General features: G+C 52.0%; 2 protein-coding genes across 10 annotated transcripts in view; one reads left to right on the top strand and one right to left on the bottom strand.

The window, feature by feature from the left end:
• The window catches only part of TOP3A (DNA topoisomerase III alpha), a 13,501-nt gene extending 2,395 nt beyond the window's left edge, over positions 1-11,106 (top strand). For 4 of the 5 annotated variants that reach the window (XM_061993069.1, XM_061993066.1, XM_061993067.1 and 1 more), the window contains 17 exons: positions 475-548; positions 1,162-1,237; positions 1,770-1,878; positions 2,156-2,299; positions 2,783-2,953; positions 3,169-3,269; positions 3,422-3,496; positions 3,610-3,692; positions 3,803-4,010; positions 4,171-4,356; positions 5,177-5,306; positions 5,723-5,836; positions 5,917-6,082; positions 6,514-6,657; positions 6,927-7,049; positions 7,283-7,974; positions 10,182-11,106. In XM_061993069.1, the coding sequence (XP_061849053.1) occupies positions 475-548; positions 1,162-1,237; positions 1,770-1,878; positions 2,156-2,299; positions 2,783-2,953; positions 3,169-3,269; positions 3,422-3,496; positions 3,610-3,692; positions 3,803-4,010; positions 4,171-4,356; positions 5,177-5,306; positions 5,723-5,836; positions 5,917-6,082; positions 6,514-6,657; positions 6,927-7,049; positions 7,283-7,974; positions 10,182-10,360 (2,775 nt within the window). In that variant the 3' untranslated portion in view covers positions 10,361-11,106. The remainder of the gene's footprint in view (positions 1-474; positions 549-1,161; positions 1,238-1,769; positions 1,879-2,155; positions 2,300-2,782; positions 2,954-3,168; positions 3,270-3,421; positions 3,497-3,609; positions 3,693-3,802; positions 4,011-4,170; positions 4,357-5,176; positions 5,307-5,722; positions 5,837-5,916; positions 6,083-6,513; positions 6,658-6,926; positions 7,050-7,282; positions 7,975-10,181) is intronic. The other variant, XM_061993070.1, reaches the window with a different exon arrangement.
• MIEF2 (mitochondrial elongation factor 2) lies at positions 1,640-16,635 on the bottom strand. 5 transcript variants are annotated; one of them, XR_009818456.1, is made up of 5 exons: positions 15,972-16,203; positions 15,266-15,443; positions 12,378-14,484; positions 3,556-3,636; positions 1,640-3,279 (listed from the first exon to the last, which is right to left on the bottom strand). XR_009818456.1 is itself a non-coding variant. In XM_061993075.1 (4 exons), exons 2-4 carry the CDS (start codon positions 16,116-16,118, stop codon positions 13,430-13,432), a joined length of 1,380 nt encoding a protein of 459 aa, XP_061849059.1. In that variant the 5' UTR covers positions 16,119-16,125; positions 16,586-16,635; the 3' UTR covers positions 12,048-13,429. The 5 variants fall into 5 exon arrangements, 1 of the variants encoding a protein (XP_061849059.1); XR_009818458.1 differs by lacking the exons at positions 1,640-3,279; positions 3,556-3,636 and adding an exon at positions 9,868-9,888; XR_009818457.1 differs by lacking the exons at positions 1,640-3,279; positions 3,556-3,636 and adding an exon at positions 9,903-10,027.
• Between the last annotated feature and the right edge of the window lie 31 nt (positions 16,636-16,666).

The following is a 16,666-nucleotide window of genomic DNA, read 5'->3' as shown; positions in this document are numbered from 1 at the left end:
AGGGGAGGTTTAGATTGGAGGTTTCTCCGAAAGGGTTCTGAAGCCTTGACATAGGCTGCCCAGGGAAGTAGTGGAGTCCCCATCCCTGGAGGGATTCCAAAGCTGTGTAGATGAGGTGCTGAGGGACATGAGTTAGTGGTGGGCTTGGCAATGCTGGGTTAACTGTTGGGCTCAATGATCTTAAAAGTGTTTTCCAACCTAAAGGATTCTGTGGGCCTGTGCTTTCCTGCTTAAAGTCTTTCAGTTTTCTGGGTTTATATCACATCCAAAAATATGTTGCTATTTAGAATTGGGAGCATCTGACAAAAACTGAGGATGAGGCCACAGATGCAGCCATCAGTAGAGAGAAGAGCTTGTTACAGTGTATTAGGAAGGAGGTGTCACTGATTATGTGAGAGCTGCACCAAGGTCTTGGTGCTGTGGGTAGCTTTTAGCAAACTAAGGGCACTAATTGCCTTGCTCTGTCTCTTGCAGAATGTTACTATGGTGATGACATCTGTGTCAGGGCACTTGCTGGCTCATGATTTCAAGATGCCATTTCGCAAATGGTTAGTACTGAGAGCTCCTTTGCTGGATGAGGGGCTGTTCTTCCTTCCACTCTGAGCTGAACACTGCTCACAGAGTCACTCCTCACTGAGTTTGAAGATGAGGGAGCAAGGAGGGGACTCATGACACCATGTAGCAAGCAGGGTGATAGGAACAAAATTTTATGTAGAGCATCTAAAACATTGTTTCCAGAGGCTGTCTTCAGGCTGCTGAAAAGCCTCCAAAGTTGTAATACTGGTTAAAACACATAAAGCAGACCCAAGGGATTCAACTGATCCCTACACTTGACTGATGGTTTTTTGGTTGTTGTTCAACTGAGACTTGTCCTGGGCAGTGAGGCACTTCCTCTGCCCTCCCCTTTCTTCTCCATGCTTCAAATAGGAGAAGTTCCTTGTTTAGGGCTGTTTTCTCTGGTTGCTTTATGGTTCCATTGTTTTTTTAAGCATAACTCAGCATTTCATGCAAACTCCAAGTTGTTTAAGACAAAGCCCATAATGTAATGTACTACTGATTCCAGTACCTCAAGAGCACTTCTTCACAAGGCAGCACCTGTTAGTGTCTCACAACATATGTTTTAGTCTTTGCTATGCACACTGTTTGTCCTCTGTTTACCAGGCATGGCTGCAACCCTCTAGCTCTTTTTGATGCTGAAATCGAGAAGTATTGCCCTGAAAATTACCTGGATATCAAGGTAAGTTGTTTTTAAGAGCCTTTCTGAAACTCTGGAGTTCAAAAATTAGTTCTACAGATACTGTCTCAGACAGAAGGCAGATTGTACCATTGCCCTTAATGTGTTAAGTTTTGGAGTTTAGCAACTTCCTCCTGCCTTTCCTAGGACTATATATGCTGATCATTTGTGACAGGGAGTCTCCTGCTCGTGTACAACTAGTGCATTAAAGAAACAACTGCTTGGTAAAAGTAGAAATCTCCTTTTTTCATTAAGGTGGAATTGTTAATTGCATCTCAGTTTTGCAAAACAATGACACTTTCAGGAAAGAGGCTGTGGTACAGCTCGATCCAAGCCATGCTTTTTCACAGCTAGAGGTAAATAAGTGACTCAGTTCTTTTGAAAGCTGCCTAATCTCACAAAAAGACATCTTTACAAAATGCTATTGCTGCAGTCTCTCTTGATACACGTTGTGTCTCACGTTCAGTTAGTGAGTCATTCTAAAACTAAATGCCAGGTGTCCCATTTTGCCTCGCTCCTTGTGTTCTTGTCTCAGAGAACCCTTGAACGAGAGGTCCAGCAGTGCCAAGCTCTGGTGATCTGGACCGACTGCGATCGAGAGGGAGAGAATATCGGCTTTGAGATCATTCACGTGTGCAAAGCTGGTGAGTAGAGCATCTCCTGCATCCACCTGGGTTCCATTAAGGTGCTGAGTTAACAGGTATCACTGCTCAGAGTTCTCACAGCAGGCGTGTTCTCAGTCTTACTGTGTCCAGGTTAAATGTAGTGACTATGGTTCTGACATATGTCGCTCTGATAAATCAAAAGTATATTCAGCTGTTGACAGCATACTCTTTCAAAGACAGCTCTTTGGTAGTTGCTCCTTTCTGATGGGGCTTGAGCCACTCTGATTTCTTTATTGTTTGTTTTCCTATCTGACAGTAAAGCCAAACCTGCAGGTCTTCCGAGCCCGTTTCTCAGAGATTACACTTCATGCTGTCAGAACAGCCTGCCAGAACCTCACCCAGCCTGACCAAAGAACCAGCGATGCTGTTGACGTCAGGCAGGAGCTGGACCTCAGGATAGGTACGTAAACTCGTGGTGGAGGGACAGCAGGCTGCTGGGCACACGTCTTCTACAGGGAAGTGAGCAAGAGCGTGGTAGGTAGGCAGAGGACAGCTTTATTATCATTGTCTATAGATACTCAAACTTCCTTAGACAAACGAGGTAGCTGGCGTGAGGCTCCTCCTCACTTCTCATCTAACCACATTGATTGCACATCACTGAAGCCCAGCAAGGGGTGTTCAGAAATCATCCGTTCCTGTAGCCTCAACACAAGACAGAAATGCCCTCTGTGGTATCATAAGTCAGATACAGGCAAGTCTGGGAACATGCTCTTTGAAGCAAACATTGGGTTTATAGCTCATACAGCCGTGACAGGCTGCTGCAACTTTTGGTGTTAACATGAGAGGAAAATTTGTACTCAGAAGTATTAAAATGAACCATCTGAAGCGTTGTGATTCTCCTCCACTGTTGTATTCCATTCTGCCGTCCCTTCTGTTTTCTCAGGGGCTGCCTTCACCAGATTCCAGACACTGAGGCTCCGGAGGATCTTCCCCGATATTTTAGCAGATCAGCTGATCAGCTATGGTAGCTGCCAGTTCCCAACGCTGGGGTTTGTAGTTGAACGCTTCAAAGCCATCCAGGCCTTTGTTCCTGAAGCCTTCTATAAAATCAAAGGTATGCTTGGGAAAAGTGAGTCCCAGGCTCCATCTTAAAGGGTTTGACATGTATGGAAAGGAAAAACATCAGGGCAGCTAATAAACAGTGCTGCTGAGGGAACTTCCTCTTCCTTTGCCATGACCACTCAGCAGAACTGAGAGGTTTCCCAAGAGCATGGCCTCTTGTGTTTCCATTGTATTACTCCTGTCACTGGCATCTGTTCTTCACCACAGTGACACATGATCATGAAGATGGCAGCGTGGTCTTCAACTGGAAGAGGAACCGGCTCTTCAGTCACACAGCGTGCCTGGTCCTTTACCAGATGTGTATGGAGGTAGGAAAGCCTGTAAATAGTTTTATAGGCCACCATCAGCCAAACATCCTCTGTGTCTGTCTTGCTCAAGGCCTCTAAAGAACAGTTTGTGGAAACCCTTCAAGGTGATTGTGTGTGTGATATTTTGCACTTTGCTTACTCTCTGTGTTTAGGATCCAGTAGCAACTGTTGTTGAGGTTGGGAGCAAGCCAAAGAGCAAGTGGAGGCCCCTGCCCCTGGACACTGTGGTAGGTTTGATGTTGAAAGGACTTACCCCAAAGCAGCTTGGAACAGATATTATACTCACCACTCTGAATTATGCACAAATATGATGTTTTTTTCCTGTCTCCTCCCAACACAGGAACTTGAGAAGTTGGCTTCCCGCAAACTGAAAATAAATGCAAAGGAAACCATGAGAATAGCAGAAAAACTCTATACTCAAGGGTAAGACTTGGCTTGGAAAACGTAATTCTTCCAAACTAAATGGTCTTTAGGCCAAAATGGGAAGCATCTTGGAGCACCTCTTAAAGTGCTCTTCTGTCTTTCTTCTTAAGGTTCATTAGCTACCCTCGAACAGAGACCAACATTTTCCCCAAGGAGCTGAACCTCTCAGCCTTAGTACAACAGCAAACACAGGATCCAAACTGGGGAGCATTCGCACAGAGGATCTTGGATCAGGGTGGGCCAACCCCTCGGAGTGGAACCAAATCCGATCAGGCTCACCCTCCCATTCACCCCACAAAATACAGTGCTAACCTGCAGGTGAGTCTAACAAAGGCAGGGGTAAATGGACAGTTTGTGTTGTTTGATAAATAAACCTGGAAGGCTTAAGAATACAGTCATTAGCACTGAGATCTCACTGATATTTCTTGACATCTGCTGAAGACAGGAGGTCACTGACCACTTTTCCCCTCGCTGTTAGGGCAACGAGCAGAGGCTGTATGAGTTCATCGTGCGCCATTTTTTGGCTTGCTGCTCTCAAGATGCCAAAGGGCAGGAAACAACGGTAGAGATTGACATTGCTAATGAGCGATTTATTGCTCAAGGACTAATGATCCTGGCCCGAAATTATCTGGAAGTCTACCCTTACGAGAAGTGGAGCGATAAGGTAATCATAGAAACACAGAATGGTGGGGTTTGGGAGGGACTTGTAGAGATCATATAGTCCAATCCCCTGCTAAAGCAGGTTCCTCTTCATCAGGGGGCACAGGAGCGTGTCCAGGCAGGTTTGGAAACCTCCAGAGCAGGAGACTCCACACCCTCCCTGGGCAGCCTGTGCCAGGGCTCCCTCACCTCAACAGCAAAGAAGTTTCTCCTCATGTTTCAGTGGAACTTCCTGTGTTCCGGCTTGTGCCTGTTAGCCTTTGTCCTGTCACTGGGCACTTGAGAAAAAAAGTCTGTCCCCATCCTCTCAACACCTGCCCTTTAGGCATTTATCAGTACTGATAAGGTCCCCTCTCAGTCTTCTCCAGGCTAAACAGCCCCAGATAATGCCCTTGAATAACACAGATGGGAGAGGTTAAAGTGCCTGGAGTTTAAAATGGCACTTCACTGCCAACTTCAGACCCCTCTACAGAACTTCCTTTGACAATTTCTGGCCCACTGGCTGTTTGACTCGAAGCCATCTCAGCTGCTGAAAATCTATGCAGCTTCCTTAGGCCAAGTTTGGATAGATTCCTCCCCTCCTGACTCTGCAGCAGGGACCATCCAGGACTGTGGATTTGGCTTTACTTACCAAGAGGAGCTGCAATTGCTGTTCCATGGTCTCTCTGGCAGCTGAATACTGGCTAATCCTGAGGACCCTGAGACTGGATCTCCTCTAGAACAGGATGCTGCTCTGTTACTGCACCAGCCTGCTGTTAGCAGGACATTTTATTTTCAGTGACTGGACCAGAAGGCAGATTCAAAGAGATTCTCCTTCCCTTCAGGTTATCCCACTGTATCAGAAAGGGTCTCGCTTTCAGCCCACTACAGTGGAGATGGTGGATGGGGAAACCAGCCCTCCATTGCTCCTCACAGAAGCGGATCTGATTGCTCTCATGGAGAAACATGGCATTGGTCAGTATTGGCAGCATGGCCTTTCGCTCTGGGGACAGCTCTGTTCATAAGCTGCTTCTTAACTGCTGTAATACCAGTTCTATCCCACCCTCAGAGTAGGGACTTCTCTAAATGTCCCTTCAGATAAGAAATCACTGAAATGTACAGACCCAAGGGATGGTAGAGATCTGTGGGCAAAGTCCAAAGATCCTAAGGAGTCTGCAGGGTGCCTCCAGTACCTAGGGAGATGTGCAGTTTAAGGTCCAGTTAAAGACCTTAAATTGCACCTTGTTGGCCTCAGTGCCCATGGGACCTGAGGGCAGTGCTGCTTCTCACCGTTTTGTCTCCTTATCCCTTTAGCACCTTACACTCTGCCCTAGGCCTGGGGGAAATCACTTCTTGGCACCCAGTTGCACTAACAAGCTGTCTGCTTCCAGGGACTGATGCAACTCACGCCGAGCACATTGAGACGATTAAGACACGGATGTACGTGGGCCTTACGGCGGATCAGCGGTTCCTCCCCGGCCACCTGGGCATGGGGCTGGTTGAAGGTAAGGGCAGTGCCCCCTTGGAAGGTCCCAGACTCCTTCCTTTCTCCTTCCTTTTGCTTACCATACAGTATGTTCCTCAGGCTATGATTCCATGGGCTACGAGATGTCCAAGCCTGACCTTCGAGCTGAGCTGGAGGCTGACCTGAAACTGATCTGTGAGGGGAAGAAAGACAAATCTGCTGTGTTGCAGCAGCAAGTCCAAAAGTACAAGCAAGTCTTCATCGAAGCTGTGGCCAGAGCCAACAAGTGAGTCCTGTGGTTGCCATCTTCCATTTGCTCTGCCCCTCTGTGAGATGCTGACTTCTCACCTGGGCTCAGCCTGGGGTGGGATTCTGTCACACCATTTCACTGGAGCTCTGCCCAGTGTGTGTAGGCAATTGCATGGGAAGGGGTGACTCGCAGCCTGGCACGCTGTTAGGAGTTGGTGCCAGCTGACTGCTCATCTTGGTTAAAAACCTCAAGATTAAAATCAGAGCTGGCTGAAGGAGACAGCAACGTGCACCAACCTCTCCTGTTATAGCCACACCTAGTCTGCTCCAGAGGCACAATGCTCAATTCATGTACCCACGGAGAAGCTCAGAGGGGCTGTGGAGGGGGCAGCAAGTGCTAATTCACTGTGGTGCCTGACTGCTCTTTGCAGAGGAGACACACAAGATGCTCTGCTTGTTTGTTTATAGGTTAGACCAGGCCCTGGCGCAGTATTTTGGAGAAGCCACAGAAATTGCAGAGCAAGAGGAGGTCTACCCAGCAATGCCTGTTCCTGTCCGGAAGTGTCCACAGTGTAACAATGACATGGTCCTGAAGACCAGGAAGAACGGCGGGTTGGTGATCTCCTGTGTAGCTTTCTGTGTTGATTTGTGTTTTTCTAGGCACCATTTGTTTGCCTTCCCTCTGCAGCAACTTGGGCTGCAGCTAGCTAACTCCACCAGCTATGTGAGCTGTGTGGACTCAGCTGAAGCTCTTCTCTCAAGCACATATTTGATCTTAAAAGTTGTTTTGATGATTTCAGTGGCTGAGAAGATGGGAGAACAGATGATTGACTTATCTTGGCTTTGCCTCTTGCTCATCCAGTGCCTTTGTCCCATGGCAGGTTTTATCTCAGCTGCACAGGCTACCCAACTTGTAAAGTTGCAGTCTGGTTTCCTGATTTTGTGCTGGACGTGGCCAGGGATGAGAGTGTCTGTGCTGTGTGTAAACCTCATCCAGTTCACAGGTAGGTCATGGCAGTTATCCGTTGTGGACATGTAGTCCCTCTCACAGCCATCAGAGCCAGAGACTTCTGTGCGCTGGGCAACTGGTCTCCATTCCAGTCTGGAACAGCTGGAGCAGCACTGTCATGGCTTGGGGACAGAGAGAAGAGGGGTTGAAGAAACTGGTGTAAAAAATATTAAATCAAGCTCAAATCGAGGTCTGCTGATGAGTTCCTTGTTCTTCCTTTCCTTTTAGACTGAAGTTTAAGTTCAAGAGAGGCAGTGTTCCACCCATGATGCCCCTGGAGTTCATTGGTTGCATCGGGGGCTGCGATGACATGCTAAAGGAGCTCCTGGACCTGAAGTACTTACACAGGTCATCCCAGCCCACATCAGCCAGCCAGCAAGCGAATCACCTGCAGGCCAACAGCTCCTTCAACAGAGCCAGTGGCGACAACAGGCACGTGAGGGGGAACACAAACCTGGCACCAGGACATCTGCTGTCTTTGAGCTCAGCGAGAACACCCAGGGCCGCTCCTCCTGCTGCTCCAGAGGACGGGACCAACGCGGTGGTGTGCAACTGCGGGAGCGAAGCGCTGCTGCTGACCGTGCGCAAGGAGGGGCCCAACCAGGGCAGGCGCTTCTACAAGTGCAACGCTGGTGCCTGCAACTTTTTCCTCTGGGCCGATCAGCAGCCAGAGGACAGAAATGAGGCGGCTCCACGGGGCTTTGCAGGAAGGGGCCCTGGGGCTGGGAGAGGCCCCGAGCTGTTTGGCAGCAGCAGCGCGGAGCGGGGAGGCAGCACGGTGTGCAGGTGCGAGCAGCCGGCTGTCACACGCACTGTGCAGAAGGACGGGCCCAACAAAGGGCGCCAGTTCCACACCTGCGCCAAGCCCCGCGACCAGCAGTGCGGCTTCTTCCAGTGGGCAGATGAAAACGTGGCACCAGGTGAGGCTGGGCTTGGGCTGGGAGGCTCTTGAAGCTGCGCCGAATACACGTGCGTAGTAATACAGCAGCATGAGAGCCGCTGCTGCAGTTGCGTGTCTGACAGGCTGCAGGTCGGTCTGCACATCTGGCAGCAGCATTACGGCACTTCAGATGTTGCTTGTAACAGCTGAGGCTGCCATACCTTTCCAAAGGCTGGCAGGGTGCATCCCTGTAGCACCTGTCTGCTGAGCTCTGAGCAGGGCCTTGCATCTGGGAAGGAACAACCCCATGCACCAGTACAGGCTGGGGGTCAAACTGCTGTAGAGCAGCTCTGCAGAGACCTGGTTGATAATAAACTGAACATGAGCCAGCAATGTGCCCTCGTGGCCAAGAAGGCCAATGGCATCCTGGGATGCATCAAGAAGAGTGTGGGCAGCACACATTCTAGGAGGTTCTTCTCCCTCTCTACTCTGCCCTGGTGAGGCCTCATCTGGAGTCCTGTGTCCAGTTCTGGGCTCCTCAGCTCAAGAGGGACAGGGAAGTGCTGGAGAGAGTCAAGCACAGGGCCACCAAGATGATCAGGGGACTGGAGCATCTTCCTTATGAGGAAAGGCTGCAGGAACTGGGGCTGTTTAGTCTGGAGAAGAGGAGATGGAGGGGTGATCTTATTAACATTTATAAATATCTAAAGGGTGGGTGTCAGGAAGTTGGGACATCCCTTTTTTCTATAGTAGCTACCAACAGGACAAGGGGTAATGGGATGAAGCTGGAACACAAAAAGTTCCACTTAAACATAAGAAAAAAACTATTTCAGTGTTCAGGTGAGGGAGCCCTGGCACAGGTTGCCCAGAGGGGTTGTGGAGTCTCCTTCCTTGGAGGTCTTCAAGACCTGCCTGGACACGTTCCTATGTGACCTGATCTAGGTGGATCTGGTTCTGCAGGGGGGTTGGACTAGATGATCTCTAAAGGACCCTTCCAACCCCTACCATTATATGATTCTATGATAAGGACATGGAGCTGTTGGAGCAGGTCCAGAAGGGACCAGGAAGGGCTGGAGCCCCTCTGCTGTGGAGACAGGCTGGGAGAGTCGGGGGTGTTCAGCCAGGAGAAGAAAAGGCTGCAGGGAGACCTTAGAGCAGCCTCCAGTCCCTAAAGGGGCCAACAAGAAAGCTGGAGAGAGACTTTGTTTTACAAGGGCCTGTAATAGGATAGGGGGTGATGGCTTCTAACTGAAGGAGGGTAGCTTTAGATTAGGTATAAGGAAGAAAATCCTTGTGGGGGTGGTGAGGCACAGGTTGCCCAGAGACGCTATGGCTGCCCCATCCCTGGAAATGTTCCAGGCCAGGTTGAATGGGGTTTGTAACAACCTGGTCTAATGGAAAGTGTCCCTACCCATGGCAGGGGAGGTGGAATGGGATGGTTTTTAAAGTCCCTCCACAACAAACCATTCTAGGATTTTATGCCTTGCTTCTAAATGCAGTAAGCATCAGCATCTGTCTGTCTGTGACTCATAGGATAAAGCTCAGCACTCTTTCCAGCTGTCACTTTTTGGATTTTTTTCCTCCCAGATTAGGGTGCTCAGCTTTGTGACAGCTGTTACTGACTTGGTGCACACTTGAAGCAGTGGCATTGCTTTTGGAGATCTTAAGCCCCATTCTGTCATGCCAGGGAAACCATGCTGCTCCCCCTGCCCTATCTTAGGAATGCAGGAAAAGGCCAAGTCTTCCTAAGGCTTTGATCAGAGCTGAGAAACTGAGCATGGCTGCTGTGGAAAGATGCTGAAAATAAATACCCATTAAAAAAATGATGACAAAATAAGGATGCAAAGAAAACAGTGACACAGAGGGACAGCAACCAACATACAGAGGTGGAGATGCAGTCTGAGAGATCTTCAGCACTGGCCTCCTCCAATGTTTGATGTTTAGATGTTTGAGCCTAAAAGGGTACAATCAAGTTTTCAAAATACTTTGCCACCAAGTTTTCCTTTGGCATGTTTTGTTGATTCTGCCTCAACTGCAGACCAGAGCATGCAACCAGGCAGGTCGGTTTCCCTTGTTCCCACGTTTCTCTAATGCTGCAAGACAAATGGGTAACATTAAACTATTGTGTCAGGAATAATCTGAGTGTCTGAGAGAGCAAAATCCTTCATCTACCATTTTGAACTTGTTTTCTATTTCTCACCTACTTAAAATTTCAAAGGCACTTAAATACAACCTGTTCCTCTGTAGGGCCTTCAGGAGATGCCCCTCTCAACCACTTTGGGAGCAGCGGATACTCAAGAGGGTTGGGAAGTAAAGCCAAGAGACCAAGTAGCCTGGCCCCAGGAGCTGCTGTCAAGAAACCACGGACTTGTAGCATCTGCCACCAGCCTGGCCACACTAGGAAAACCTGCCCTCAAAACCACTGAGCCTGGAAGGACATCTCTTGGGAGCCTGAAAGCTCCAGGGTTGTGAGCTGCCCCAGGCACACCTGCTGCCAAAAGGAAGTGGGGTCCAGAGCCAAGCGTGGGGTGCTTTGTAGCAAGGCAGCGTGCAGGCTGCTCCTGCCCTGCCCAGGGCCACCAGCCTCATGCAGGCATCGCCTGCCCAGGCACCAAGGGCTCAGCCAGCTTTGAAAGGTGGCTCCACTGCTGCTGGCAGCCTTTGTTTTTTCAGCTGCTCTTCTGCTGAGCAGATTGGGATAGTCTGAACATTTCAAGGAGGCACTTGGGATCAGGATCCGCAGAGCAAGCCACAGTGGATCTGGTCTGCGTGCAGCCTTTCTGCACAGGGAGGAGGGAGCAGCGCTGCTAGGACAGGCACCAGGGCTGCTCAGCTCTTCAGGCCCCTCTTTCCCACAGCAGGGAGTTTCAAGTTCCTTTCTAAGTTGATACCACCTGAGCAACGTTCCCCCTGTCCCGGTGCCACAGCCCTTACCTTGGTTGTCCCTGCTGGTGACAGAAGGCCCGGTGCAGAGAAGCTGGATGCAGTGCTTGCCCTGATAGGGAAGCTCAGCTGCAGTGCTGAGGCAAAGCCTCCATTTTAGACAGTTGCTGAATTTGAAACAGAGTTCTTCCTCAAACCTAGAGAGTTATCTCCATGCTGCTGCTAGCTAGTGGAAGTTATTTTTGTCCAATTAATAAGTTTCTTATTAAAAGGTTATTTAATTTTTTAATTTGATACAGTGACATTTAACTCTGCCACATTATTTCTTCCTACTTGAAACAGTTTAGTTAAAGGATTGCTGTGAAAGCATCCTCTCAAACCCTGCTCTTTGCACTCACTCATTGGGACACCACAGCATCTTTCTTGGCCGAAACTCTCAGTAGTTACGTAGCAGTCGGCTGCCGACAGGTAGGGAAAGTGGTTCTGTCTCAGCAGCTGCATCTGCTGGAGTAGTGCTGCCCAGGGACAGACAGACAGCTGTCTGAGCTGATGGCAGGCTCTGGGTTCCTGCACTTTTAGGCTAAACTGCTGTCTCCTCCCTTACTGTTGGGGCTTCCTGTCCTCATCAGTGTAGATCCACAAGACTCCTGTGTCCTCTTCTGCCAGAGGACAGCCATCAGTTTTTCCCCAGGGCTGCTCAGGACTCTGTTCCTGGACACAGGGGAGTTCCTTGGGGTCAGCACTGAGCAGACAGGCAGCACACAAAGCAGGCAGGAGGCTGAAGCACTTTCTAGAGGGTAGCTCGAAGCAGGGGAGACCACAGCAGCACAAATTCACTTAAAGGTCTGCACAAGAGAGGGGAAAGTCTTTTAACTCTGAGCAGTCCCTGGCTGTTGGGCCTGCACATCTCTGGAGTAAGGCCAAGAGAGCTTGGGTTGCATTTCCCTGTACCCCTCCCACGATTAACAGCTGTGGCCTAAAAATACAGACCCGCTGGCTAGAATAACAGGATTAGGAGGCTTTGTAATGCCATCACCTCTCTGCTGAAACCACAGTCAGGGACTCATGGGGGTTAGGAGGAAGAGGAGGGCCTTGGAGGACAGAGCTGGCCCACCTTGAGCTCTCAGGGCAGGGAGAACACGCTGGGTGGTTCTCAGGCTTGCCCACCACAGCTGGAGCATCACTTTGCCCCTTGTCATGGGAAAGGAGACAAAAAGCTGACAAGAGAGGGATGGTATAGGCAGGGAAGGTTTATTCTCATTGCTACCACCTGGGAGTGGTTGGAGGAACAACTTAAGTAATCGTCAGACCAGAAGGACAAGCACAGGGGTTTTTTCCTCCCATAAACAAGACACTAGCTGTAAAGAAAACTAAACCACAACAGCTGCTCACATTCAAGTCCATGGGATTCCTCCACCTTCACCAGTGTGCAAAAACAGCTCTTCCCATTAAATAGAAGAATATAATCCTTTGCCCTGGGACTACAGCCAGAACCAAAGACTACTAGCAGCCACTCAAATGAAAAAAAACAAATCACAACACTACCCAAACAAAACATACCTTCCTCATAAAAAGCATAAACCATGTCATTTCTTGTAAGTGCTCTGCTCGGAGCATCATTCCTCTGCTGCTTTCCTGCCCTCTACCACGAGGCTCTGAGGGAACAGGACCTCAGGAGAGCAGCAACATGGGTGTGAGAAGATACCTGGGCAGACAAAAGCAATGCCGTGGGTTGTGGCAGAGCTGTGAGTACCTGCAGACAGACGCTGGGAGGGGACACACAACCCTGAGCAGCTCCCACTGAGGGACTAACACCAGGAGCCTCCTGGGAGTCAGCAGCTCTCTTCTTGCCACTTTCTTTTTTGGGACATCTTCCCGCAAAACACAGCTGTAGGACATGGGGCAGGAAGCCCCAGTGCTGTGCTGGAAGCACACCCCTTCCTTGGGGCAGAGCCAGCACTGGCAGAACAAAGAGGTAGGGCTGAGCTCACCCGTTATGGCAGCCAAAGGGTGTCCAAAGAATAAACTCACAGCCCCATGTGCTATGGGTGTACCTTCAAGTGCCCAGAAAAACACCCCAGGTGGTCACCGGGGCCTTATTTCAGATTGGCAATATCCTACAGATGGATGAGGCTTCCAAAAAGCTGTCTTGTAGCTATGGCACAGTAAGACCAAGCTGGGGGCTGCTGAAAAGACCCACCTAGGATGCTGCATGTGGGGTGTGCAGGACACAGCAGCAGCGAGGAACTGCTCCACTCCAGCTCCAGCTTGGCCTCAGAGCCTGAGGGGAGCCCAAGTTGTGACAGCAGGCTGGGACAGGCAGAGGATGCTGGAGCCAGGGACCAAACATGCTTCCCATAAGCACCTCGTGCCCATTGGACAGGACTTGAGATGTGGGCTGCACTGGCTCCGAGCTCGGCAGAGCCTCCCAGCCACGAGCTCTTCACCCAACACCCACCTCTGCTCAGGCATGTTTTACTCAAACAGGAAATATTAAAGTGCAAGAACTTTGCCTCGTACTGGCTAGTCAACTAGAAGCATCACAACCCTCACAGTAGGGAGCAGCAGACGAGTGAGGAACACCTTATGTTCGGGAGATCCTGACGCACCAGTCACTTGTCCTTCAGCAGCAGCTCGGGCTCAGCTATGGCCCTGTAGAGCATGAAGCCCATCTCATCGATTTCCTCTTCCAACAGCTCGCAAAAGAGGTTGATTTTGTGGTTGAAATAGGAAGGCAGGACCCCTTTCTCCAGGTAGACTACCAGCTCCTCCAGCACCTCCTGGAACCTGTCAGCAAGGCTCTCTTCTGCCCAGTCCGAGGTGGTGGCACTGAGGTGCAGGATGATGTGGGTCAAGGGGCTGCCACTCAGTTTGTACAGGGCAGGGTGGCTCTTGCAGACACCGTTGAGGATGCGGAGGCAGTGCTGCCGAGCCCCGGCGTCGCCAGTGTCCAGCTCCTTCACCTTCGAGACCTCTGCCCTGTAAAAGCTCTCAAGCCAGAGGTTTTCCACAAATCCTTCAGGAGGACCAGCCAGAAGAACCTTGTCCTCCATTTCCACCATGGGGAAGAGGGTGATGCTCAGCTCAATCTGGTCGTGTTTGACTTCCAGCTTCAGCTCCTGGGAGGCCACGACGGGGCGGATGACACTCCCTAGCAGGCTGCCTATGGCAGGCCAGTTGACAGAGGCCACCAGCATCTTGTGGAGGGTCTCACTCAGTGTATTGGAGGAGAGATACTGGCCCACGATGAATCTGTCCCAGGGGCTGCGCCCACGAGGGAAATACTCCAGATCAGTCCTCTTGATCATCCAGTACTGGGGGTTCCCCACCACAGTGTCCTCTCCCGGGATGAGGCTCCAGAGAGCGGTATCCAGGACCACCGGCAGCATGAGGTGGATGTGGTCAGCTGCCAGAACACCGAGGCCATCGAGCAGGGGACCGCTGAGGAAGAGGCTGCCAAAGGGCAGCTCCGGGCACTTGATGCGGAGGAAGTTCTGCAGTTGGGTGCAGATGCTCCTGGCCAGCTGCAAGGCAAGCGACGCTTGTGCCTCAGGCACGGCCAGATGGCTGCTGTAGTGTGAGAGGAGCTTCTCCTGTAGCGTGAGGCAGGGAGGGGGGCTGGGTTCCACATGAGGAGTCTCTGGAGGAGCAGAGCAGACCCTGGGCTCTGTGAGAAGGGGATGGGGCAGAGGGAAAGAAGTCACAGGTCTGAGCAGGTCATATGCAACCTACAGCAGCAGCTTCTGCTGCAACCAAGGGGGAGGTACTCACCTATCAAGCCCACCTCTCTGAACAGGAGGCTGACCTTGCCAAGGGGGCCACCACCAAGTCCTCTAGTATTAACAGCACTTCTCAGCCAAAGCAGATCCCAAAGTAACCTCAAAACCCCCCAGGCAGAGATAGGTAAGCCAGCCTAAGCACCAGCAGCCAGGCAACAGACTCACTGCTGGGTTCCCTATGAGCCTTGGCCCCACAGAGGCTGCTGAGGTAGGTCCAGCCTGTCCCCATGGCTGCCTGGTTCCTGCGAAGGATCTCACTCGGGGAAGGGGATCTCAGGACCTGCCCTGCACTGAGCTGGGCTGCTTTCCCACTTGGACAAATGCTGTCTCTTTAGGCAGCTGGACAAGGCAACCTTTGTCTCTGGCAGCTCGTGAGCACACCTCCTCTCGGCAGAGCTGACCCAGAAAATGAGCTCAGCAGACACTGCTCCAGAGGAAACAAAGCCCTGACAGCCTCCACCATGCCACGGCAGCCCAGGAGGGGCCGTTACCACAGGCATTGCCTAAAAAGGGGCCACAGCTCAGGGGCCTCCCAGGAGGGAGGGCACAATCAGGTCAGCTTCCCAGACACCGAGCTAAAAATAACACAGAGCAGGGAGCAGAGGTACAGACAGCCCAGAGCACGTCAAGGTGATCTTTGGGAGCCGATGTGCACACCGTGAGCCTCACCTGGTGCTGGTGGCTGGGCTGAAGCAAGCAGAGGCTTGCTGAGGTCTGACTTTCTCTGCTTCACGGGGGGTTTTGGCGTCGTTTTGATTAAGGCCAAGTCCTGCCAGCTCTCTTCCAAAGTCTTCTGCTCAGCTTTGGGATCGCCTTCGTCACGAGGACTGGTGGCTCGGTCTATCAGCTGGAGGGAAAAGAAACCCACGGGGACAAGTCATTATCATTGTACCATTTCCCCATAGTCTCACTCTGAACCAAGAGGGACAACAGCCCCTTGAGCACAGGTGCAGGGAAATACAATCCCATGCAAGGCTTCTGCCAGCAAAAACTATCTGAAAGTCCATTAAGATGTGTGTTACTGTCTTGAAGATTTGAGGTGGAAAACGACTAGGTGTCCAAACAGGAGTTAGGCCTAAGGTGCCTTTCTGTACAGGACAGCATTTCCCACACCCTCCAAATGCACTGTACCAGGAAAACTTGGGTAGAGTGGCAGGGGGAGCGTGTCCCCACAGGGTGGGAGCAGGCAGTTCCCTGCACCAGCAGCATTCCTGCCAGACATGAGTCCGGCTCGGTTAGCCAGCAATGGGCAGCGAGGTTCATAGCGCATCTTCCCCCCACCACAGTCGGGGCATGAAGCAACTCTCCTCCACGGGACGACCAACCACTCCCTCCCCGGTCCGCTGAGCCCCGGCGGTGGCCACACCAACCTTACCCGCTTGACGGCCAGCGTGGCGATGGCCAGCACGGCCGCGCCGCTGACGCCCAGCACCAGCCTGGCGTTGGCCAACAGGAAGTCGAGGACACTGCCCAGCCCGCTATCGTCCTGCCGCTTGCCCCGCCAGCGACTCAACTCGGCCATGGTCGCCCTGCGAAGAGGGAAGAGAAGAAGCGAGGGTGTCACCCTGCCTGGGGGTACCCCGGAGGACGCAGGGCGGGAGGGTTTTGGGGAGGGAGGAAGGTGGGTTTCCGCTGTGTCCACCCCGCCGCTCCGCTCCACCTCCGGGACGAAGCCTCCCGCGGTCACCGGAACGCCTGGGCGCGGCGAAGGAGCAAGGGTCACGGCGGAGAAGGGTCACCCCGCTCCGAGCCCAGGCTCGGTGCAGCCGCCGCGGGGGGAAACGAGAGGAACCGAGGGGTGGGATGGAGACGGGAAGGAGGCGGGTACCGCGGCCCGTGTCCCGGGAGGGACCCCCGGAGCGGCCGGGCCGCAGGGAACCGTCCGGGACCGCCTCCGCGCTCCGACCCGTTCAAGGGCAGAACAGGACCCCACGTATCGAAACGAAAGAGACTGAAGCGGCCCCCGGCGCGGCCCCCGCCCGCACTCACCGCCGCGACGCGCGCGAGCCGGCGCGCCCGCAGCAGCCCCCTAGGCGCGGCCCCAGCCAATGGCAGCGCGCAGCGGCCCCA

This window comes from Colius striatus, chromosome 3 (assembly GCF_028858725.1).
Source record: "Colius striatus isolate bColStr4 chromosome 3, bColStr4.1.hap1, whole genome shotgun sequence".
NCBI classification, from domain to species: Eukaryota; Metazoa; Chordata; class Aves; order Coliiformes; family Coliidae; genus Colius; species Colius striatus.
Note: the sequence above shows the minus strand (reverse complement) of the source record. Positions and strands in the feature narration are given on the sequence as shown.